General features: G+C 36.1%; 1 protein-coding gene across 1 annotated transcript in view; it reads left to right on the plus strand.

The window, feature by feature from the left end:
* Positions 1–25,755, plus strand: part of CDKAL1 (CDK5 regulatory subunit associated protein 1 like 1) — a 406,927-nt gene that overhangs the window by 172,467 nt on the left and 208,705 nt on the right. The window contains exon 9 of the mRNA XM_027654133.1: positions 12,857–12,960. Coding sequence (XP_027509934.1) covers positions 12,857–12,960 — 104 coding nt within the window. The remainder of the gene's footprint in view (positions 1–12,856; positions 12,961–25,755) is intronic.

The following is a 25,755-nucleotide window of genomic DNA, read 5'->3' on the forward strand; positions in this document are numbered from 1 at the left end:
ATAAAGTGAATTTAATACATAATGCTTACAAGACTTAAATACAAATATTGTATTGGCAAAGGAATATGTACCTGATTTATGTATATTCTTTTAAATAACTCTTACTGCTCGTTATGTCTCAAAGATAGTATTGCTATACTGATTTCCACTTAGAACTCTGGTTTCTGCTATCCTCCTGCTCTTCTCTTTTTAGGAGTTTATGGTTTTTCTTATGTCTATGCTGAATATTTTATGAACATTGCTGAATATTGTATGTTGATTTATTTTCTTGTATAGTCAATATGTGGATAAAAGCAAAGGTCCCTTTTGAAATGAAATCATGAAAGTAATAGCATAAATGTGTAATAAAACCAGCAACTTTTCTAATGTTAGTCTAGATCAGCTGAATGGCTTTATTTTCCAAAGGGATGAATGCTTTTCTGTAAAGGAAAGCATAGAGACCTATCTCTATCAAGTCTAGTGAGACTAGAAAGTTGGATTCTGTAGTTTCTATAAAGTGCCTTAGACATGAGCACACACAACAGCTTATTGCATATTTGCTCATTGGGGAACCTCTCTTTGTTGTTTATACAGTACATTCAGGTCTATCTCCCCCTCATCCATTTCTTTTACAAGTGATAACGAAGCGTTTGCTGAAGAGAGTTTAGGATTTTAAAGTGAGTTCATGTTATGTGAATTCAGAAGATTAATATGGCCATATGTAACTCATAACAAAACTGACAAATTTAGCTTATTCTTGTTTTTAATAAGAGAAGCACAAATATACTTCACTCAGGGAACTAAATTTTGGGCTTTGCAGTTACCATCAATGTGACTCTTTAAAGCTTAGACACATTCATTAATGTTGTATGAAGGTGAAGTATGACAGGAAAAAAGGTGCAAATCTAAAATGACAGTTCACAATTCCATGGGCATCAAAGAATGTCCATATACCCACTTTCACAATGTTCTGGGTATGGACACAGTGCCCCTTTTCCGTATTCTTTTATCCTGTGGAGGAACATGACAAAAGCAGAAAACTAATTTGCACAGAACTGATTATCTCTGTTGTAATCTCTAAAAATCAGTGTTCTAATTTTTTTTTTTTTTTTTTGTGAACTCATATATGAATGAGTTTGGAGATGTTTGGAAATATTTTGTTCATTACTGATTGCTTGCTATATGCTTCAAAAAAACTGCCATACTTGTTTGTCTGTTCATGTTAGCCTTCAAAGTGCTATGGTGTTTTTATAGACAATATGTTAGTATCAGTATCTTACCCTGAGTGTATATGATTAAATGCTGGTACTGCTTGTGGTGTCTTTCGTTTAATGTTTCTGTCTAGTCCTTCTCATACAGACCAGATTTGGTCCTTCTCTGCATTAATTTCTCATCTTCTAGCTTTTCTTACCCCGGTAGTTTAAGCTTCTGGTGGGGTTGGAAGCACGCTCGGCTTCTCGTGTATGTGTCACTTACACATATATGTGCTCACATTCATACATGCAGACGCACATGTAAACCTGGAGCAGAGGAAGTATTTGGTTTCTAGAAAGAAATAGCGTCCTTGTTGGGGTCCAGGATCCCAAAGAGATGAGATCAGCTGTGGGGCAGCCTGTTCCAGTACTTGACCACTGTCATAGTAAAATACTTTCTTTGATCTTAATCACATTTTTGTCATATTACGATGTGTATCCATTGCTTCTAATCCTGTGACTTTGAACCTCCAAGAACAGCCCAACTGTGCCTTCACTGCTCCCATCAGCTCTTCGTAGACAGCAGTAAGATCTCCTCATACTAACAATGAACAGGCCAATTCTCTTCATGAAGTTCCTGTTAGCCCATTTCTCCAGGCTGTTGATATTTCACTGAATAGAAAACCTGCCCTTCAGCACATTAAGTGCTCTCCCCACCTCCATCTTGGGATTTGCTGCAGATGCATTACATCCCTTCACCCGTGCTGTTAATAAAGTCAGGAAATTATAGTGGCATCGTCATCAGTCAGTCCCTGAGGAACACCAATGCTAACCAGCCACCAGTTAGATTTTCCACTTCTCACCAAATCCCAGCAGTCCAGACAGTAAACCCACCTTGTTGTCCACTTACTCAGTCTGTATCACAGCAGTTTGACTTCACAGATTCTTTAGGAGACTGTTGCAAAGGCCTGACTAAAATTAAGGCATATGACATTCCCAGTCCTCTCCATCCCACAGGGTCAGTCACCTCTTAGTAGAAGGCATGATTCGTGTTTCTTTCTTCAGACAACTCAGCTTCTCAAGGAAAATGTCAATTTAACCCATGTTTATAACAGCAAATAAACATCTTGTAGTATGATGTCATCAGCCATATTTGTGTTCCTGCGGGAAAGTCACTGGTTAGTGTTCCTTGCTACACTGGCTTGTCGGGTCTGTTCAATAGGCAGATTGTGCAAAAACCCCCTCATCCAAAAGCCTGTGTCTTTGTTACAGTCGAAAAAATATTTCAAGTCAGCCATTGCAAAGATAAGATTGTACCAGATGTAGATGTGGAAATATGAAGAAAGATTCCATTTAAGTATTGACTAAGGCCTGTAAACAACTGAATTGCTGAGCTACTTTGTGTTTTGTCTGTCCATTCCTTTTTACTGTTAAGTCTTCCATTTGATGACTAGAGCTGCCTCTTGTGTATTTTCCAACCTGTGATATCTAGAAGGCTATTTAGATCCTGAATCCCCAAGAGGTTCTGTGGCCTGTTTTTAATGTTCTGATTTGTGCATTAAGTGCTTTAGTCATGGTCTTTCTGATTTTCTTTTAAATGACTGACCACAACTGTCTGAGTGGCAATGGACATGAGAGGACAAAAAACCCCCATCATCTCAAGTCTAAAGCTAGCTGTTCATCTTTGTGCTTTAAAAAAAGAAAAAAAAAGAAGACTAGCAAGTTATGGTTTCTGTCAGAGCTGGCAGCAGTTGAAGTGGAAGAATTTCAGGCTCACCACAGACTTGAGTAGTTAAAGAGGAAATCAAAGCATACAAACACTTGCCAACTAGCTTGGAAGAATGTCATACCATTCCAAGTTATTGGGACATGAGGACACTGCGGGAGAGTTACAAGCGTGGCATTACATGGCATTAACAGTCACCAAAGGCAAGACAAGAGGAAAAGGTTAAGAAAATGGTAGGAAAAAAATAAAGTAGAAGAAAAGATCTGAGGAATCATTAGAAGGAGAGAATTTTACAGAAATAAAGCAGATGGAGAAGTTGAGGATCATTAGTAATGAAAGACTACAATTTCCTGTTTTTCTGCAGTCACTAATTTTAAATTCTGCAAAATATAGTTAAATATATTCAAACAATGACATTATAAAATAATGAAAATAAAATAATTCATTACTGTTTGTTTCCCTAATTATTCAAAGTGAGTACCTTAACTTGCATTTTATTTAAGAGATACATGGGTAGTAAGGAAGTTGTGTCCATGGTCTGACTGACTTAGCTCTATAACTGTGTGAAGAGGGGATTAATTTGCTTCTGAAAATCCCCTTGAAGACTCTTGAAGGCAAACATCAGGACCCTGGTATAAATTTCTATTTTTAGAAGACATCAGTCGTTGGATTCTTGTAAGAATAACTGTAAATCAGTCCATTAAATTGCTTGGAAAATTTTAGATTTAGGATTGGGCAATTATGTTGAAATGTGTGGTCTTCTTTCATTTTAAGTTGACAAAGTAATACATAGCAAATAATATATACTTGAAGCATGAATGTGTCTACTGCTGCACAGAACAATTTTTTTCCCAGAAAGACTAACCGCTGTTCTGCAAGACAGAAATGACATTTAGGAGCAACAGCATAGTATTAATTGCAGATAATGCTTATATCCTTGTCCACATTGGAACTTCTAAAATTTCTACAGCTACCACAACCATTTGGGGTCAGAAAGCTTTGTGTTGATGCAATCATTGGGAAGGGATTCTTTCTAGATTATAAGTGGTGAGTTTGTTTTCATTATGCACTTATTTCCATTATTTTACCCAGACAATTCAGATCCACTTTCCCACAAACATTTTACAAATGGTTTTTTGGAAATTGGTCTGATGGCAACCTCAGATAAATTCTAAATTAAGCCTGGTAGTTTTAGTGCTGCTGAAATGTAACTTTTTTTCCCCCCAGGATGTTTTGACCAGTACAAAAACAATGCCTTTTATGCCGAGAATCTGAGTGGTACCTGCTGTATGTTACAGAATTAACTGCAACCTAATGTTTCCTGTGAGAATTCACCACTCTAAGAGTCTGTCCCAAAAGCCATTCAGGAAGTAAAAACAATAGCCCTTATCACAGGCAGTGGTCTGCTTTTCAACCATGTTTTCTGTAGGGGTGATTCAGGAACTGCTAATGTTGTGAAGATACATGGTAAATGAAGTAGATTGCTTGTAGAAAGACACTTGACTCCCTTTACTCTTCATGGAGATCTGCTATGATGCTTCATTCCTGAAACAGAACTTTAAATGTGCTCATTACACCCCCCCACACCTCCAGAAATCACAATTTTAATTAAATCCTTAATATTTTGTTAAAAAAACCTTCAAAAGCTGATTTTTTAAAAGCTTATGAAATTGTTCATTACTATCCCAGTTATGTTTTGCAGCACATTCTGTGTAAGTTATGCTAAGTCATCTGCCTCCAGCAGAATTTTAATAAAATTACACTGTTTGTTTCTTAAAATACTAAGGCGGTTGTCAAGTCATTCCTCTAAAACTATATAAATTAAAGCAAATCTCCAAGAATCCTGTCCACACAGGTCATTTTCCAACCACTGCTGTTCATTAGAAAGAGTCTGAAAGTAATGGTTCCTTATGCATGGTGAAATAGTGATGTTGGGTGTTCTACCATTGTGTCTTTGGGATGAGCTGTGAACAGATTTGTAAGAAAGTATCTTTTCTATCTAAGGTTTTTCTGTCATGACTCTTCATTTTACCATCTTCATTACTACTATTTGCCTGAGACTAGGAGTCATCATCTTTCAAATATTGTTGTTCTTTATGAAGTGCTGGAAGAATTGATTACTTGTAGTTACAATACCATGGCATTTTCTGCTCCGTGCAACCACAGAACCTGATTTCTCTACCTGTGCTATTTCAGCTGAGTCCCTTTCTTGATATCAATGCCTGTCATAATCTACCCCCAAAGCTGTGGTCTACATAGCCAAGCAGATGTTTGGAAATGCTTTTAAAATGACTTAAGTCTCTGTGAATCATAGAACTTTAGTTTGAATGTAGTGAAAAAAACGTTGCAGTTTCCAGTAAGCATCTAGCAATGCACCATTTTGAGACAGGATGCAGAACACAAATGTATGCAGCTTAACAGTGGAATGTTTTATCTTGTAGTATCAATTTAGAATGCCTTAATGAATTAATTAAAACAATTGCAGAACTATGTGGCCAGAATAATTATTCAAGAAGTTATTCAGACAGGCATTGGAAAGCGCCGTTGATGCACTTGATTTTGCTGATGTTTAAATCATTGGCCTTGAAGTGAGCAAGGTGAATGTATGATGATATAACTACACAGCTGTGACCTTTGAATTACCTGCACTTGACTGCAGGAATTCAGTTTCACAAAATGCAAATATTTAAAGTACAAAATTAAAACATATTATGGCTTATCAAACCAATGGAGGTGCCTTTTCTCCAAATTCCTTTTGCTTAGTAACTAGTGAGACATTACCTAATAAAGCACTGGCTTCAAAGCTCTTTAGAGAACAAAATTTTAATACACTTTCTTGCCATTTTGCTGAGCATGACGTGGGTTGCAGAATTAAAAAACATCATTCTACTTTGAGAAAAGTGTGTACACTCCCATGCACCGTGTAGTATTGCTTGAAGTACCATCCTATTTTCTGCTGAAACTTTTTTCAGAGACTTTTTAGGCTGGCACTGCACTTTCAGAGCAGAATTTTTGTCGGAGCATATTTGTCAAATAGTTGGCTACGAAGGTTCAGACGAGTCCTGCTTTTCTCAAATCTAAAGTGTTGTAACCTTGAGTGCTATGTAGCATAGCACCTGTGGCTGGTGTCCAAGCTCAGTCTCAACAAGCTGGGATACTAGAAACAGTGTTTTTGTAACAGTGTTGTTTTCTGCTTAGACTAATTAACCTTCATGAGATATAGCTTGCCACTATTACAGAAGTATTTTAAATCCTGAATACTTTTAAAGTGCAAACATCCTCTAGTGCCCCAAATATTTGACAGGAAATTATATTCCCTGTCATTGTGGATTGAAAAGCTTTATTCTAAAATGTACAAACTTCAAGCAAAAGAACAGTTTCCCCCCCCAAAAAAAAAGTCAGGCATATTAGGCATGCCTTTTTTTAAAAAAATTTTATTTTTTATTTTCTTGTGAATTACTTTTTTTTTCCTCCTGATCCATTTGCAGTTATTTGAGGGAATTCAGAAATTTTGGAAGTACAAAGTAGACTTCATAGAGACAGAATACTATGAAATATTAGTGTCATTTAATTCTATAAATATAGTATGATATTTAACTATAAATATAGTATAAGTGCTGTTCTTAGGTTGTCGAAACTTTGTAGCCTAAGGAGAAAAATGTTTGTAGAATTCTACTAACTCTTGTTTAGTAACTTGTGACTAATATCCATCTCCTTTTCATCTACTGGGAGTATGTATTTCTCGTCTTTCTTTTGCTCAGTCAAGCCTGCAAGGGGAGTTTTCTCTTTATTCACACTACAGAGCATTTTTACCAAAATTACATTTGATATAAACTCTAAAAGTATCTTATAAAAGCATAAATCTCTTCTGCAAACTGTATTTTGAAACAAGTAAATGACACTCCCCTTTCAGGAAAACCACAGTTTACTAATACAAAATATTCTTGGCCTGGAATTATTGAGGCTACCTAAGGAAGTCTGATGGTAGATACAGTGAGATGTTGTGGGAGACAGTGATGAGCAATCTTTCCATGTTTATACTGATGTGATGATCATGGGCACTGCACTACTGGCAGAATTTTGTTATTATTTTTTTTTCAATAGGGTGAACTTCATAAAATCTTGAATATGTATACCTAGTCCAATCTCATAAAGGCTGATATTAGTGTTTAGTCTGAATTGTGACTAATGATTATATGCAAATTTCTAATTTGTTAAACTCAGGACTGAGGTTTGCTTGGTTTTGGTTTCGTTTTTTTTCACCAGAATGATACCAAACAGGAATTTTACTAGGTTGTTACCAAGCAAGAATTTACTGGATTATTCCAGACATTAAAGGAACATTTCCCCAAAATTAACTACTTGCAGAGCAGCAGTGATCTTCTCTATCATGTGACACTGTTGCAGCATTCAGCTCTCCCATCTTGCTCACAGATGTCTGGTCTTGATCAATCACTTTCAATTTGAGTGACATGCACACTAATGGCTCGTTAAGATCTGTAATTGAGTTGTTTTCTGATTCTTGAATGGAAGATGTTTTATACTTTTCATATCTGAGGGTGGAATCCTGTCTTCACTAAACTTAGTGGCACAAGTCCCATTAAGAGGAACCAAGATTTTGCTCCTCATGTCTGTACCTCATTCTCATCTGCTGCTGAAATCCACTGATTAGTCCCGCTCAAGGAAGGTCTTTATTTGTCTACTGTGTCATAAGCATTCTTACTCATAATTAGTTCCATCTGCAAGGGGTAGCCTTTCATGTTAAATATGTGTTTTATGAGCAATATTACTGTTTTGAAAATGAAGACTGTGGTTAATCTAATGCACAACTTGAGCACATACTAGCTAAGCAATGTGAAGACTACTGTTACCTATGTCTACAAGAAAATTTCAGACACTTGACCAAAATGTTGATGATATACAGTTTGGTAACATGTTCAGAAAGTTTTTAATTAGCCACATGGTAGTAATTTATCTGTGAATAATATTTTACTTTGCTGTGAGTAGTTCTGTGTATTGGGCACATAGCTGATTAAAGGTTAATAATGCAAAGCAAAAGGTTAATAATTCAAAGTACCTTAATCTGTTTAGTATGTTGGAAAACCAGGACTGAGGGGTTTTTTCTGGAATCACTGTAAAAATTATCCAAAACATACTGGTAACTATGAACACAATGATCGTTAATTATTTTTTCTAGAAATGTCTGTGATTTCTTTGTGCAGGAGAAACCTTTGACCTGTATTAATATGAACTAACATTTGCAAATCAGCTTTAAATGCTTGAAAAAAGCTTCCAGTTTAAACACAAATACTCTCTTGCAGCTCCTAGTCCTATGTGTTTGAGCAGTAGCCAAATTGTAGGGTGATCTTTAGGGAGAGCTTTACCTATTGGGCTGGTTTTAGATGATCCACTTGCTGGTGAATGCCACTTGGTAAGAAACAATGCTCAGATTCTCAGAGTTCCCAACAGCCTTTTTCCACTGTCTGTGGTCTGAGTATGTGACAGCATGGGCATATGAGTAATTTGTTGTGCTGGAAACTTGCAGTAGAGGCTGGCTTATTAGGGAAAAAACCACTACAGAACTTTCTTATGCTTTTGGTTTGGTTTAAATTTCTATTTTCAAGAATTGGTAATTCTCAAATCTATGAAAAATGGTTAGTTCAGCATTTTTACAAATAGTTACAACCTGCATCTTTTTGTTGGTCAGCTGTAACCCAAAAGATTATTTCTTTTTCCAGGTTGGAATTAACGAATATGGTACAAATAGGATTTAAAAGTTTTACTTCTTCTGATTTACTTTCTAAAATTGATCTTTTTCTATGTTACGTCTAAGTCTGCCTCATTTTGGTTTTGTTATATAATCTCTTTAAATACCAAGGAAGATAAAAACTAAGTTATGTAGGCATTCCACAATACTTTTTTTTTTATAGTAGGAATAAGTTAACTGATGCAGCAAAACTTGGAAAAAAATTTGCTTCCAAATCCCAGCTTTCAGCTCCTACCCAAAAATAAATCAACAAACCCTCTGAAGTTGTAGTTAAAGACCATAGTAACAAAACTCTTGGAAACACTCCTACATAATACTATGAATATTTGGAAAATAATACAATAATACCATGAAAATGTGGAGAAATAATACAATAATACTGTGGATATTTGGAAAATATCTTCCCCTTCTTTCTTCATACTTCTTGCTCCACATTTCCATTCTGTCTTTGTGACAAAGTTTATTGAAGTACCAGAGAAGAACTGCTGCTACTGTAATGTTTTCAGGTAGCCCAGTCTTGTAGGAAAGGAGCATTGATGGAAGATGTGAAACTTATCCTCAAGATATAGGTTTCAGTACTTAGTACTGTTACTTAGTGCTTAATACTTCTAGTGTTTAATACTCTTGATGTAGAGCTTTTCAAATACTGCTACACAAATACAAAGCAAAATACGTAGTAAGGAAATATGTGATTTGTGCATAAATTGTAAGGAGAAGAGAGAAAGAGGTAGCATACTGTGTTTTATAAATGCACTATACATGATAAGGAAACAGAAAAATACCATGTAAATAGCATAAATAATCCTTTCTATTGTACAACAATACCAGTTTAGATTTTGTATTTGTTTAGGTCTATTATACAGGAATGAATTTAGAAGTTTGTTTTAAATAATTTACTAACATTATAGTTTTTATGAATCTTATGATCAATTGACACACTTGAAAGTCTAAAAAAAGCAGTGTTTTCCTGCAAGATGACAAAAAAATTGTAATAATATTTTTGTTGAAACTCACTTTTACACCAAACTTGTAGTAAGTCAGAATTTGAAAATTTCAGTAAATTATAGAAGTTGTTAGTGGGGGTGGGTTTTGGTTTTTTTGTGGGTTTTGTTTTTTTTTTTTTTCTTTTCCCCCCAAATCCCAGCTTAAATTTAAGGCTAATAAATTCATGCCAAGAAATAATATCTTGATACATACCTACATTACTGATGGCTGACAGAATTCTGTGGGTGAGAGGGAGGATGTTAAAGTAACCTGCATTGTCACCAATTAGATCTCTTCTTGATGACCTGAGAAGATTGACAAAGTAGCTGGTAATGTTATATCCTTTGGAGAAAACAAAGATCAGTACAAAAATCATCAGTGTAAACCACACCTTTTTGTGTTGGTTCTATAAGGGCAGACATGTCCGCTGTGAAACTGATTTTATGTTTCCTTGAAATGAAAGCAAAATTGAGGAAAAAACCAACCGGACAACTCTAGAACAGAAAAAAAAACCACCAAAAAACCCCAAACCTCAAACCTAAATCTGTGGGTTAGCCTATATATGACAAATAATTATTTTTCTTTACTTGCTTTGCTCTGTTCTCATGAAAGTGGCTATTTAAATGCTAGAGGATTGTTTGCCATCTGCACTGCTGGAAGAGCTGTTGCCTTTTAATGCCCCTGCCAGGTCCCTCTGCAGCTGCGGTGCAGTAACCAGTACCTTGCCTTAGTTATCTTAGGAAAATAATATAATACTACTGTGAAAATATGGAGAAAATAATACAGTATTGCCTGTGAGCTGCCCTTGTGAAGGGATAGGAGTTTGCTTGCAATCTTTGGCCATCCAGTTGAGTCCATTTTACCTAGGACAGTACTTGGTACCTGATCTCCCCATCTGTATTTAGACCCCTTCTTCATGTTTGCTGCCCCTGTCCTGCTGAGGGGAGGGGAAGCCTGGCTTTTGGCCCCCACTGACACACAAATCCAGGCTACCAGAGGCAAGCTTAGTAGTGCTCTTGAGGACATGGCAATTTGCGTTACCAATCCATCTTTGTGTAGCTGTGTGGAAGAAGGCTACTTTAACTGAGTGAACGATGTAGAGGGGAAGGAATGTGGCAGTGGGATGTCTGGATAGGAGCCTACTTACTAATGAAGTGTTGGGTTGAATGGAGAGTTGGGCTTTAAAAACAAACAAACAAACAGACAAAAAAAAAATAAAGAAAAGGGGGAAAAAAAAAGGGAGACTTGTTTTGCAACCCTGGAAGAACTGAAGGAATTTGAAAGAGTTGTGTATGGGGAGGAGGATGAGAAAGGAGTAATCCGTGGGCTTTGAGGGAGAGCCTTTTGTGGCATACTTTAGATGTTAGTGACCTAGAAGAAAACGTTTTCGTTTGCTACACAGGTTACATAGAGAAAGCATAAACCAATTATCTGCTTACATTTTCTTAATTTCAAATACTACCTTTTAATCAGGCTTCAGATCTTGTACAATGAAAGCTTCTGATTTGCAAAGGAAAGGTGAGATACATCTGATGAATAAGTTGTGTTTGGGTGGGAATGAATCGGTTATTTGGAGCAGTTGTAAATGTTCAGATTTAGGGATTTTTTTCCCCCTATTTTTAACAGAGAGTTGGATGTTTTACTGGCAGCCTTTTTTGTATATGTTTTTAGTTAATAGAACAGTGATTGCTGTGGTTAAGCAGTATATTTTAGTTTTCTGATCTAAAGTGGATGCTAAAATCAGATATTTGGGTCTGATAGGCAGGAAAAATAATAAACATATCCAGTCTAGCAGAGACAATCATGAACTATCTAGATGTTCTCTGAAAGAAAATATGACTGTTGAATGGAGAAGGTAATATGCAGGGGCAAGAGGGCACCCAAGCAAACGTTTTGTGCAGTGTTTTGCCCTATCTGAACCACTGCTTTTGCAAATGAAGTAGAACTAACATGTGAGAGCAGTCTTTCTGAAGGAAAATCTTTAGAGTTTGCAAAGCAGTAATCATCTAATCATGGAGATGCTAGACATTGTAAGAGATGGAAAAAATAGGTCCAAGCAGTAAACACAGCCTTGTAGCTGATGCCTTCATCAGAACCGACCTGGTGCTATCTTTGCCTTTTCAGTACTGTTTTGAAAGTTCTATAGTAATACTCCTGTAGTTAGAACGTTCACCTTTTCCGGCACCCAAATGTTTTATTTGTCCTCTTTAATGTCTTTATTGATGACCTGGAGTAGGGGATCAAGTGCATCCTCAGTAGTTCTGCAGATGACTCTTAAGGTGGGCAGGGGTGTTGATCAGCTGGAGAGTAGGTCGCTCGCTTTGCAGAGGGAGCTGAACAGTCTGGGTCGATGGGCTGAGGCCAATGGTACGAGTGTCAAAAAGGTGAAGTGCCAGGTCCTACATATGAGTCACAACAAGCCCATACAAAAAAAAAGCTGTAGGGCAATATCAGCTTTAAAAAGGGGAGAAGGAAAAAAAAAAGAAGCAAAACAAGCTTCTTTTAATGTTCTGCTTATTGCATTCATGGCACTATCAGGAACCAAAAGCTAATCCAAGAAAAACTTACAGTGAGTGGTAGTTTTTGTTTGCTTTGATTTTCCCTCCTTGTACTTCGAATTAGTCTGCCTTTACTATATTGTCAGGTAAATTAAAAGCATTCACATTATTCTTTCATTATCTTATGGGACTTTTCATTAGTTCCCCAATCTCTTGTGCCAAACTGTCTTTCTACTTGGTGATTCTGCCCTCATTACATTATTTTTTTTCTTTATACAAGCCAAAGGAGAGAAGGAAAAATTAACTGAAATGTGTTTTCAAAAATACATGCTGTTTTTAAAATCTACTTGGAGCCTTTCAGGACTTTTTTCCTTTATATTCTTGTTCAGGTTGGATCTTTTATATAATAGTGGGATTGGAAGCCTGAAGATTCCTCTTTAGTAATGGACAATTATTAACCTATAGCTTTCTAAAAATATGTGAATTCCAACACTTGGGTTTTGTATGTGGTTTCACCTTCTATATAGATGTGAAAGAAGTTAGGAAGGCAAAACACTTGTCAAACTATTTCATTGATTTTAAAATGGAATACTACTATTTTCTGGTCATAGATACAGGATCTCATTTTTCCAGATGTACTTTAAAATATAGCTGTGCATATAAAAGTTTTCTTGGTTAGAAACACTGAGTATTTTAATTTTCTAAACAGGTGTCTCAATGCATGTACCTACTGTAAAACTAAGCATGCCAGAGGAGATCTAGCAAGTTATCCAATTGAAGAACTAGTGGACAGAGCCAAACAGTCTTTTCAAGGTAAGGAGTTTCATCCCTACAAAAAAAGTCAGACATTGAAACATCTTATTTTCACAGGTAATGATTGTGATACATTATGACTCTGTTATTGTACTGATGTTCTTAATAGTCATAGCTGTGTCTGGCAAGGCCTTTGTGGTAGAAAGCCATGCTTTCATTGTGATGTACACCTCTGTTTACAAAATTTAGTCCTACCATAAGGAATATTTCATTTTGGTTTTAGGGTTGCTCAAATGAAGTTCTATGCAAGGAACTTTTTTTTTTTTTTTTGTAACAGAGGAACTGTAAAATTTGGTCATTTTACTCTGTCTCTGGTTTCTTAAAGAGTAAGAGAGTAACCTATTTTCACTCAACTGTAAAGTAAATTTCATGAGCCTCCCTAGGATTCTTAAAACCCTGTTTAGGGATACATTGCTTTTTCTAGTAATGGATTTCCAAGAGAAGTTCTGGGATGTTTCTGAGAGTTATACAAAGCCTAAGAGCTTTTAAGTTTACTAGAATATTTATAATGTCACATGGATTCAATCAAACATCAAAAGTTTTTCCTGCAGTACACTCTCTGTGCCAGTATCTGACTAAAACTCATGTAAGTCTGGTAGTTATGATAGCTTTATTGTTTCTTAATATTTGTTCTTTAAATTTTGCCTATGTCTCAAAAATACAGATTTCCAAATGATGCTGGTAAGAGGCATTCTGGAAGATTAAATGTACATTTTAAAATACAGAGGTAATTCTGCTGTAGCAGCTCCTTCTTTTTCTGTATCAAATACTTTGAGTTGAAAGCAGAGCAATAAGTGCAACATTTGATGTCACATCCTCTTTGCATGTACAAACTACATCCATTGGGTTTTGCTTATGGGTCTGAGTGTTGCAACTGTTCTAGTAAGAAGTAGGTCTCCAATGATTAAAAGTGTTTTTAAATCCATCTTTATTTAGAGATCCATAATGAACCTCATTAATACCAGTGATGAACTTCTGGCTATTTCTATCAGTAGTATTCAGGGAACAGATCTTTTTGTAATCAAAGCCCATGTTCATAAATTCTAATTTCTACGTTATCCACACAGAAAGTTTTCCTTTAAGATTGGAAATGCCTGTTTCTTTTGCTTTTGTTAAAAGCCAAGCTCCTCTCTTAGGTTTGTAGAATTAATGCTGTCTTTGCTGTGAATTGGATTGTCTGTTAGGATAGACAGGAATCCTGTCATGTGTCAGGTTTCTTGTTTAGTAGCACAATTTTCTAAAACCTGTAGGCATATTATGAAATGGTCAGTAACTGAAATACAAGATGCTTAAATACACTTATTGTTTTGGTGGAGAAGAAGTTCAGGAAACGTTTCAGAAAGCTAGAAGTACAAGATGGGTGATTTTGAAATCAATAAGTAGTCACTTATTGAGCAGGAGAGAAGCTGCCATTTATAAGTAGCATAAGAATAGTGTTATTCAGATAGCACTACATGGCTGTTGAAAAGTTCTGAAGAAACTTTGGACTATTCAGCAAGGAAATATGGCAAAGATAAGAGAAGATCTGGGCAATATAGTCAGGATTATGATCTTTCTTAAGTTAACTGTTTAAATTTTATTTAGATTTATGGTATGTGTGGGAAAAAAAATCAGACTTGTCTGTCCTCTTATAATTGTGTTTATATGCCACAAAGTCCACATTATTTTAACATAAAGATGTATTTACTCAATATAACAAGAAAGAATACTGGAGTTTTATTTGTCTTTGCCGACAATGAATGTGAAAATTTGGAAAGTACTTTTAACTTCAAGTATTGTACATTTGGATTGAAAAATCGGTAATTCTATTCATCTGCTGCACTATGGCCTTTATTATAAATATTGGCTGTTTCAAAATAACTTGATTTCTAATGGAAAAAGTTACCCTTAAGCTATTGTTTGGAAATTTCTTGAAGAAATGCTATGACATGTCTCACAGCAGGCTTCTCCAGGGAGTTCTATTCTTATTTGGCCTTACAGTAGTACCTCTGTTAGAGGACGTAAGGAAAGAAGCAAGTACTGAGCGGTAAAATGACAGGCTTTGGCTCCAGCTTTCACATACTTAGAAACAGGAATGAAATAGTCAGATACTTAGTTTGCAGTGTATGGAGAATTTACTGCTGCCAGCTTGCTGCAGCTGGGCTGCAGAAACTTCATCAATCAAGTGAAAGACTTAAGCAATTCAAAGTCATTATTCAATCTCTTGCTGAGTTACTGAGCCACAGTCTCTTCAACAATCACTTCTGTTTTCTCAGAAGATGTGTTGCTGAAGCTCTAGTGAAAAATGCAGAGAGTTACAGATGTGTGATGAAAAGTTATTCCACTTTATAATTGTTGTTGGGAGAACTCAAGTATCTTAGAAGAACAGCAGCAAAACAGTATGTGGTTATTTTGTATAACTGCACGATTGAGTCATATAAGAAAAGAGAGACTGATGTTGTTTGCAGTGTTTAGTATGTATATATTCCTGCAGTACACAATTTGATAGGCTTGAAAGATGGGATGTTTCCATTGTGGAACACACTGAAAATGGATTAGAAGACCTATATTTCAGGACATTTTATTACAGGCCCATAAATTTCAACCCAAAGAAGTTCTCTAAAATGCTTTATTCAGGTGATCACACTTTGGTAAGATTACAGTTAACATCTAGAAGCATCGTTTCTATCATCAGTATGTTGCCAGAACTAGCTTTAGTGTTGTGGTCAGATATTCCTAATTTTTCTTCAGTCACTTCTGTATTGCAGCATCTGGGTAGGATAACTCTATGCAAGAATTTCCAAGCTGTAGGATATGCTGCATTACTTGTCTGCAAGCCATTTCAAGTAATTAGTGGACCACTCTTGGGCTTCCATAATAATATGGTAGATAATAGTATGACATCTGCGTGACAGCAGCTGTAAGGTGGTGCCTGACAGCATCACTCTCTTTGATGTTTTTCTCCAAGATGCCTTCAGAAGATTTTTTAAGTTCTTAGGCTTTTCAGTCAAAATTCAGCTCTGTGACTTTATTTAGCTGGTGGGTTTTGAGAGTTTTGCATACATGACGTGGGTAAGTAGGCATTTATTTCAGTATACTTTAGGGTCCAAACCTTAATCTTTTTGGTCAATTTTTAAAATAAAAGATCAATACTCAGCTGAGAATGGTAACTAGATGACAGCAGATGGTGGAGCTGTAATAATTTACATGAGTGTTCAGATTATTTGTATAAACATAAACTTGATTTAAACCAGCTGATTAAAAAGAGATGGCTGAAATAGCCGTGATTGAAAAAGTATCAGCCTATATCTTGTAGATTTCTAACCTCTGAAATAAGTTGTTTTTCTTTTTGTATATTATTGTAATATCTTAAATTCAGTGTAATGTGCACAAATAGTGTGTTGTAGGGTTCTCATACATGCTGCATACTTTGTTAATACATTGGACTAAATGTTAAAGTGTACTGAAATGGAGGGGCTTTTGCATACTTTGTATGGGTCATGTTTCCTGTCTGACCTCCATAGTAGTTTTGAAGTTACAACTGACATCAATAATTCACAGAATTTCATTGACAAAGTAATCTATCTCAAATTGAAAGTAGTCTATTGAGTTTTTTTCTTATTTAACTTTAATGTTTTTTTCTGTAAAGTTCAACTTTTAGTAAGTAGTTGAATTTTTTACATGGTCAGACTTGTCAAATCGCAATATATAGCAGACTTGTGTAAGACAGCTAGTAATAGAAAAAGTATTGTGAAATACAGTGAAGTGGTCTTTGAGTAGAGAACAAATGTCTACTGTAAGGTTATTTATGCAAAGAGTTTTTCTATAGCTGATTGTGCAGCACTTTCTTTGGCTCATCAATTCATCAGTATGTTTTTTTTTCAAAATGTGCTGTGTCATGTTCAATGCTTTATTTTAGGGATTGCATTTACAGTTATGAGAGGGCTCTTTCTTTCCTTCCCAAAGCTACTTTATATATAACAAAGTGGGTTTGCTTAGTATATGAAGTGGAAGGCTGGCATAGCTGCCATTGGTGAATAGTGTGCCAAGGAGACACAAAAGTTAAACAAGTGTGAGGTTTGAATGTTGTGTGGAGTGGTGTCCTGGGATAGCTTTGGATAAATTGCAGGATTTTAAGTTGATTTTCTTTTTCCTTAAGCGGGATTTCCATGATCATGAAAGGATACCTAACAGAAAATGCTACCTAGTGATTTGTAAAACCTACATATTGTGAGAGACTTTCTGGGCAAAGATAATACTTTATATTACAAGCAATTTTTTGCCCATTCAGCAAACTAAATTAAAAATATAACTATTTTTATGGAGCTGGCTGTTATTTCTTTCTAGTTTAAAATGAAAATCTTCTGCATTTACCAGTACAAAACTACACTTCTTTAGCATTGCCTGCCTGTTGCAGGTGGCAGGGAATATATGCTATTAAAATATACACTCTATAATTACTACTATATTAGCTTATTTTATGGTAGCAACCAGGGTGCTCAAATGAAAGTCACATCTTGTTGGGAAACACTGTTTCTCAGACTATGTGGAACAGTTGGTTCTGGATGGATAATTGTAATGGCAAAATATAATTTATTTTTATTCCAGTATTCTGGTTAGGAAATCTTGACAACATGTGACATTACAAAAGAGAGGAGTAGTAATAAAATTAGGAGTTTTGGCTTTCATTAGTTATCTTTAGCAATTATCCCTAATCTGGTAGGTTTTGGAGTATTGAGACTTTAAAGGAGATTCACGTTAAATGTTTTTCTCTCTACAAGTTTACGGGAAGCAGATGTTCATTCATAATGATAAGGATTGATTTTATATAATGTGACTGGTTTTCAGAGCTTTTCAGATCACTCTGAGCTTTGCTGAGGATCTTTGGTTTTAGTAATTCTTAAGAAGAACTGTCAAGACATTCTGCTTTATTACTAGTAGCTGTTTTACACTACTAGTGTAAAACTACCAGTTAAGTTCTCTGTATGATTTCAGAGCAGCTGACAGTCATTAAAGGACAAATATTAAGTATCAGCAGTGTTTTTAGTTTCCTGTTAATTAGCAGAAGCGGTACCAAATTAGGATGCTTAGGCTACGCTCTCAGTGGTGGGTTTGGTCTCTGAACATGCTGACAGGGAATGGGTGCCCAGTTATCCAGAGGGAGACCTGGGCTGTGTACTCACGGTCCTTCTAGAGTTGAAACTAACTCTGTAGGGAGAGCAGTTGTAGACACAGGTCTCACCTTGATGTGAAAGAAACCTTGATGTGATAGAGCCTGGACACAGACCCAGGAGCGAATAAGCTGTCTTGGTTGTTTAAACAAGGCCTTTGCCAATGATCCTAAGCCTGGCCCACAAGGAAAACTTACTCAGCTGATCTTAGTTCCTTGCTCACTAATGTTTTTGCTCTCTAAGTGTAATTGTTCAGTTAACCAAGTATATGTACTCCTATTGCACCCACACTGACACTGCTGTGGACTCTCAGCATTATCAGAAGTCAAACATTTTTTCCATGCATCTTTGTCCTAAATTTTATTTCCCAATTCCTTTCAACTATCGTGAAAGAAATCTGACTGTTCTTCCATGCTAGCCATGGGATGAAGAGCCTTCGTTGAGCAACATGTTGGATAACAAATTCAACACAAAGAAAAGTGCACTGCTGTTACCCACTGATGTCTGGGAACTGAGTTTTTTAACTTCCTTGGGAGGAAGGAGGAAAATGGTGACAGTATTTTTCTAAGGCAAACCTCTTCTGTCAGCCTTTTTACTGACTTGTAAGGAAAGTAGACTTTATTCTAATATTGCTCCTGAAGTATAATTTGAAATTGCATTCCAGGGAGCTTGGGCTGCTGTACTTGAGACACTTTGATAAACAACTTCTCTTTGTTTTTCTGTGCTTTTTGGCTATAGCTAGAGAGCTAGGGTTTTTTGTTGTTGTTATTAAGTATATTAAAATTCTTTCTGTATTGTCTTTTGTGTCTTATGAATGTATTAAGTTTTTTTCCTTCTGACCTTTCTAATTCATGGAACACTTAGGCCAAAATAAATATTTTGGTACTAGCCTGCCATTTCGTAGGGTTATATGGGATAGCATAATGAATCAGTTTTCATTGGCTGCATGTAGCTTTTTCTAATGATCCTTAGAGAAAAAGATATAATTACAATCCATCAGTAGTGATTAGAAGCAGTGTCTTCAGGTATGTAAGAACTGCTGTGTAGCAGATGTTTCAACACACATAACCAACATCCTACAGCAAAGAGATATTTTTAAAGGATAAAAATGTCTTTTCATAGTAGTAGATTACAATATCATGGATATTTTCAAGCTTCTTTTGAGTAAGAAAATTAGAAGTTAAGTGAGCTTTCCTCTTGGCACTGAACAAAATTCCCTACCATCTTTTTTGCACACTTTTTTATACAGTCAAGTTGACTAAGATGTTGCTGTTATTTCTGTTGTCTTCTGCATGTCTTGTTGCATAAAAAGTTCCTCTGCATTATTTTAAATTGTACTTCAAAAATGTGGCAATTACATGAAGTTATTGGTGTCTAGCTTTTTTCCTCATTGCTCTCTCCAGCTTTCTGAGAAGGGGAGGGGGAAGTGGTGTTCTCTTTTTTCTGGCATCTAGTGTCAGGAAGCATGAGAGTGGCTCAAAGCTGCATCCCTCAGGGGAGGTTTGGACTTAACATGAGGAAATACTTCTTAACTGAGAGGATGCTCATGCCCTGGAACAGGTTTGCTACAGTGGTGGTCAATGCCTCGAGCTGGTCAGTGTTGAAGAAGCATTTGGACAACACCATTATTAACGTGTTTTAAAAAATTGCCTCCATTCATTTTATTATGACATTTAAATAAGTGTTAAAATGTATCTATGTGGGTTTTATGCTAATCCTTTATTTTATTAAAAATAGTTGTGTTTAAAAAAATTAATTTTCTCTGCATGTTTTTACTTTGTTTTGCATGTTTTTACTTGGTCTTTTGCAGTTAGAGTTGATGTCTCCTTCTGAGATGGCCAGATGTGAGCTGACTTTGAGCCAAAAGCCGTGTAGCCATTCTTGTGCATTTGTAGTGTGTTGTGTGTGCAGTCAATCCACTGCTGTCAGAATGCTTCCAACCTATTGCACATGCAAAGTGATAAACTCATGCAGAATAAATTCGGTGTTTTCAAGATCTTTTGCCAAAGGCTGATCACTCTGCAGTGCACTTGCAGTATGTTTGATGTTGTCATCAAAATATTAAACATACTGATCATCTCTGTGCCCTCTGGCCGCAAAGGATTCTGGGATTCACAACATGCCACTGTTTTTCACAGAAACGCTAAGAATCAACAGCAGGCTCAGATTTAGTTTAAAATGTTGTTAATGTTTTCATTAAGGGTGTAGACCATAGCATCTTCTAATTTTATAGTTGCCAAGAACTTTCAGTAATATAATCTTGCTTTCATTTCCTTATAACTCTGTCAAGCTTTAATTGATACTTCTGGTTAAGATTATCTAATTATTTGAAAGAATTACATTAGGAAAACATGTTATTCATGACAGGTTTAGAAACCAGAAAAACTTTTATTATTGAAAAGTTTTGGAGGCCTTCATGCCTTTGTGTGGTAGATACTTTGCCTCAGGTCACCTTTTTAAAAAAAAAAATTAATTTTATGCCTAGTTCTAGTGGGTTTTGTGGAAACTCACTTGATTTTTGCTGGTTAGATTTTGTAGGCATACTCTATATTATATCAATATTATATGATTTCATGCCAGTTTTTTTCCTTTCTGCGGATCTCCTGTGATCCTAGGCATCAGAAACAAGGAAGGGAAACCTCTGTCTCTTTTACTTCATGTGTTAATGTCGTCTTCTGCTGTTGATAGAAGTTTTAGTCCCGTCAATCCATTTAATTGTGCATATTACAGCCTCATAGGACAATCACGACATAGGATTTAATTTGCCAAAAAGTCATGCCCATGCCTCAGTTAGGACACAAATGAATCACACTAGCTTTTGCAAGTATGCATTGTAATGTGCAAAACTGTAACTGGGCCATTGCTTTGCAAGGAAAACCACTTTGTCACTCTTTAACATTTGTATAATTCCTTCTGTGTAAGTACTGTGTACCTTTAAAAAAAACAAAACAAAACAAACCTGTGGCCCCAAAGAGCTTGTAATGTTGTGTTGTAAACAGTTGAAGAGAAATGCAGTAGAATAATACAATATTGCATTCAGGATAAAAGTGCTTGGTCAGTGTATTTACTACTGGGGCATTGTCTGGATTCTTGTGTGTGATGGCAGAGGAAAGTTTGTTATTTAGAAAAGATTGGAAGGAAGATAATGCAGGAACAAGGAATGGTCATTCATTTAATGAGGAGATATCCCCCTATAATTTGCAAAAAATCATGTTTACATGAAGATTTTCATCACGAGTCAAAGTCTCTATGTGCTGGCTTGTGTTTCTGAAAGTAATATTTTCCCCTCCATGGGGATTATTATGTTTGAATAGCTTTAAATAGATTCCTTGGATGCTTCGAAGTGTTGTTCATATCATGGTTGTTTGTTCCAAAATATAAATCCTATTAATGCTGTAATATGAAATAAAATGCATATTTTTTGAAAATCCAGACAATTGTTGGCTTAGGATGTTGTCCTCTCTTTTAGTATTTTCAGAGGTACATAAGCATTGTCCAGAAGATAACTTGCCGGATGTATTGATGCTGTTGCCAAAATGTCTCATAGCATGACCAGATTACCTTTTTGTCTCCATCAACCCTACTCTAGTAATGTTCCGTTTTTATTAAGTCTTTTTGACTGTGCAGGGGTTGTTGTAGCTTACAGTGTTGGAAATAAGATTACAAAATGTGTGTGAACGGTTATTTTGCATGCCTGACTAAGACTTCTACAGACAATAAGACTCCACTAATCTCTTAGCTTTGGCAGTTTAAAGAACCAGAAAAGTCTGTTTCACAAAGGTTGTATTTTTTTTTCTTCAACAGAAAGAAAACTCCAATTTTTGGTCACATTTGCTCTATATAATTTGGTCTTCTTATTCCTTTTTATTTTCCTACTCAAATATTTGCATTTGTGCTGTTTAAATCTTTGAATGACAGCCAGTCTGTTTAATTTTGTATCATTATGAAAAAAAAGCGCCTTTTATTTTTGTTTGAAATAAAAGTTTAATAGAAAGGAGCCAAAGCAGAGATGTATACAACTAAAAACACTACTTCATCTTCAACCTTAGGCTATAGTTTCAGCTGTACTTTAAGCAACCATTACAGGTAAAAGGAGCATTTCTTGGCCATCTCTATTCCTCTCTTCCCTTCCCCCTCCCCGCTTTTTTTTGTTTTTCATCCTTTGCTGAGGCCACCTGCTTTCTTGCTGAGAGACTGTTCCTTGTATGAAGCAGGCTGGGGGACTGATCTGGGGTAAAACTGAACGCATTTTTAGAAACCTGAAGGGGTGACATTAGTGACTGAGAAAAGTTGAATCTTCCCAGATGCTGACATTATAGAAGTACAATTCTGCAGTGTCCCAGTGGAACTAGACCTTTGGAGAAGGGTGTTGGAGGGATGTCAGGAAAACTAGGTGTAGTAATCTGCCCAAGCTCTTCTCTCATCACTGAGCTGCTTTTTCCTATGCCAGTTTATGTGGCTCATGGGATAAGAAATGGCCCTACAAACCTTCATGTGATACTGGACATACTGGGGTGTCTTCTCTCCTCCTCCAAAGGCAAGATATGCCTTAACTGGGGAAGGGGAAAAGTGAGAGTTGCAACACACTCTTGTCTTCGTGCTTACTAATAGCATGTTTGGCTAACTTGTGACTTCTTGAGCAGAGCTCATGAATCTGATGTTTCCTTTATATTTTTTTTAATTTGTTTGTTTTAAACAAGAGTAGTGTGTGTTATGCTCTTTCCGTGCTTATTCAGTGGAACAGCAGCAGATGAAAGCTGGATAGCATTGTTAATTTTATTTATAAAATAATTTTTGTTAAGTTTGCATTATTTGAAATGGAGCGTAAAACATGAGGTTCAGTAATGCCACAGCCATTAGTTCAAGACTCTACCAGGCAGATAAAGTTGGGTTTGTGTGTATTTAGTCTTGAGTTTAAAAACAGTTAAATTAAAGCATGGTCTATCTTTTTAATTGATTTTATTTTCAGGAAAAGGAAAATTTGTGTCTTTAATTTGGTTTGAAAATAAAAGTTTGGTTTTATGCAGCTTCTTAACCATGGGTGTACTGGATTTTTTTCAGTATTTTTTTTCACTTGTAAATATTGGTTCAACTTTGGGAACTTTTGTGTTTCTTTGATGATACATATTTTACTCATGTATTTACTGCTGATTTTTTAAAACCTGGACTAGAAATATTTTCAGAACATTATGAGAGTACTATGATACTCAACCCTGCATGCTGTAGTGCAATCAGCTATTTGGATCTTTCCATAGCTCCTGTGAAAATACCATGAGCAGGTTCTACTGTGAAACAGATGTGGTGACCAGATTCCAAATTGTTTATTTAACAAATCTGATGCACTGTGTTTCACCAGACATCTACCAAGTACAGTATAGATCATGTTTAATGTGTCCAAAGGTAATTTATCATAATGCAGCAATGATTTCTTTTATCATTTCGTAACTAGTCTGCTCCTGGATAGTTTGGCCTTCTGTAGGAACAAGCGTTAACCATTCTGTGCCACTGAAAGATCCCACTCACAAGACTAGTCAAGAGGATATCTTCTGCTAACTTTTTTCTTTCTTTGCCATGGGAATGTGAAGGAGAACACTCCTTTCTCGGAGCATAGGAGTTGTAACAGAACTAGAACCTCTCAGAATGAAGTTTGCACACTATCTTGCTGCATTTTGGTTTATGGGCTGAGTCCTGTCATATGTGCCCCACTGCCCCTTCTACTGCAAGATGAGTGATCAGCCACCTACTTCTTAACATGAACAGCAGTGCTAGATATCTCAACACATACAAGGTCTCAAGGCCTTAAGTGAAACTAGCAAGGGAAATACGTTCAGAACAAATTGCAATGGGATTCTCAAACTCATAATGTGGTGAAAGCTGTGGAACTCCCTAGCATAGGACATAGTGGAAGCTTGCCTGTTTGGAAGAAGAATCCCTTTTCTTTAAATAATAACAAATCTTACCGAGGGAGCTGCAATTTGCTAAGTATTCAGCAAATAACTTCATACTGCCTGTGTTTATATTCTCCACTAAGCATTCTGTGGGAAAAGACACTAGGCTAAATTGACTAGTGGTCTTACTCATGACTGTAATTCTAATATTGCTCTCTATATTTTTAATATTGCTCTCTATCACCTTTTGTGATGAAGGCTTACCTTACGAGTCTAGGTTGGGTTTTGCAGTACGGATGGTCTTGTGGGTATGTTGTGCAGTACCATTGTGACTCAAGGCCATGTCATCTCCATATCTAATGCTAATATAAGATTGAAAATGTTAAGATTAATATAATAGCAAACTAAGAGCTGTTTTGATCAGAGATAACTTTCTTCTGAAGACCTTTAAAAGTGTTATGTGATGAAATGAAAAAGGTGCAGTTTACAGAAGGAAGAGACTTCACCATCTAGCAACTCAACTCACAGCATATCTCAAGTGTAAACAAGTGTAAGTTTGGCTCTTTTCATTAGACAAGACATGGCTGCAGTTTTTCTTGTCTTTAAACCCCCTTACATGAACAAGTGTGATATTCAGGAATTTGATTTTATTATTAAGATCTATGGAAATGATAACTTTGTTGCAATTTGCACTGATAAATCTTAGGAAGCTCTGTGGCCTCTCTAGTCTGAAATCAAAGCAAACAGGTCTTAAAATGCACTTTTGAAGAGTTTTGTACAACTTGTTAAGTTCAGATGTTAGAGGAGTGGCTTTTATTCAGTTTGGTTGTATGTGGAAATAGATTTAGGAGCAATCACGATGAATGACACAGAATTTTTTTTTTTCTGTAATATCGCCCCATGAAAATAAAATCTGTGATTTGTACAGCTATGTGGGACTCCTGATGTGCACACCAGGGTGTCTTGATTGCTTAAATATATGCCTTTTCAATGCTGTGTACGTTGTTCAAAAGTACTGAAATCTGAAATTCAAATATTGCATGTAAGTGAGGTGTAAGAGCTGTCAGTCAGGGCTCAGAATACTCCAGAACCTTTAGGAAAATACCTGTGAGGACCAGTTGTTTCTGCTTTAATTTAGGGTGACTGTATTTGTGACCTGGTCATGGTTTCTTTTCATATATGGGCCTAATGTCCTAAAGCAAAAAGGAAAAAAAATAGTGTTCTTATTCCTATTTTATTTGTAAACCAGGTCAGATACCCTTGATTAGCTCTCAGCTGGAGCATAATTTCAATCCTGACAGATTGAACCTAAACAGCAGGCATTTTTCAGATCAGCCAGAAGATAGGGAGAGAAAAATAAAAGCTGTTTCCAGTTCACAAGCAGTACAACAGTGCCGAATAAATCTGCAACTGTTAATGAATAGCTATTTCAAATATTTACAGGAGGCAAAAGAAAAGAAGATTGGCATCCAAGGCAGCTGTGCCCAGGGAGAGCTATTAAAAATAAACGTGATAAATGATGTTCAAGTGCTCGTAGAGCTGTCAAATATCAGAGGTACTCAAAAGTGGAAAGTGTTTATGGCCATGCTGCTAGGCATTCTGGACAGGGATATTTTTTCTCAAATTTTTTGCAAAACTAACTTAGCAGATGAAAAGGCGAGAGAGAATCTAATGTAAAATATTCAAGAACTGGGAACTTTTTGCTACATTAAAATACACAAGGACTTACTTGCTTTGCATGTTAAAAGAAATAAAAT

This window comes from Corapipo altera, unplaced genomic scaffold (assembly GCF_003945725.1).
Source record: "Corapipo altera isolate COAL_440 unplaced genomic scaffold, ASM394572v1 60, whole genome shotgun sequence".
NCBI classification, from domain to species: domain Eukaryota; kingdom Metazoa; phylum Chordata; class Aves; order Passeriformes; family Pipridae; genus Corapipo; species Corapipo altera.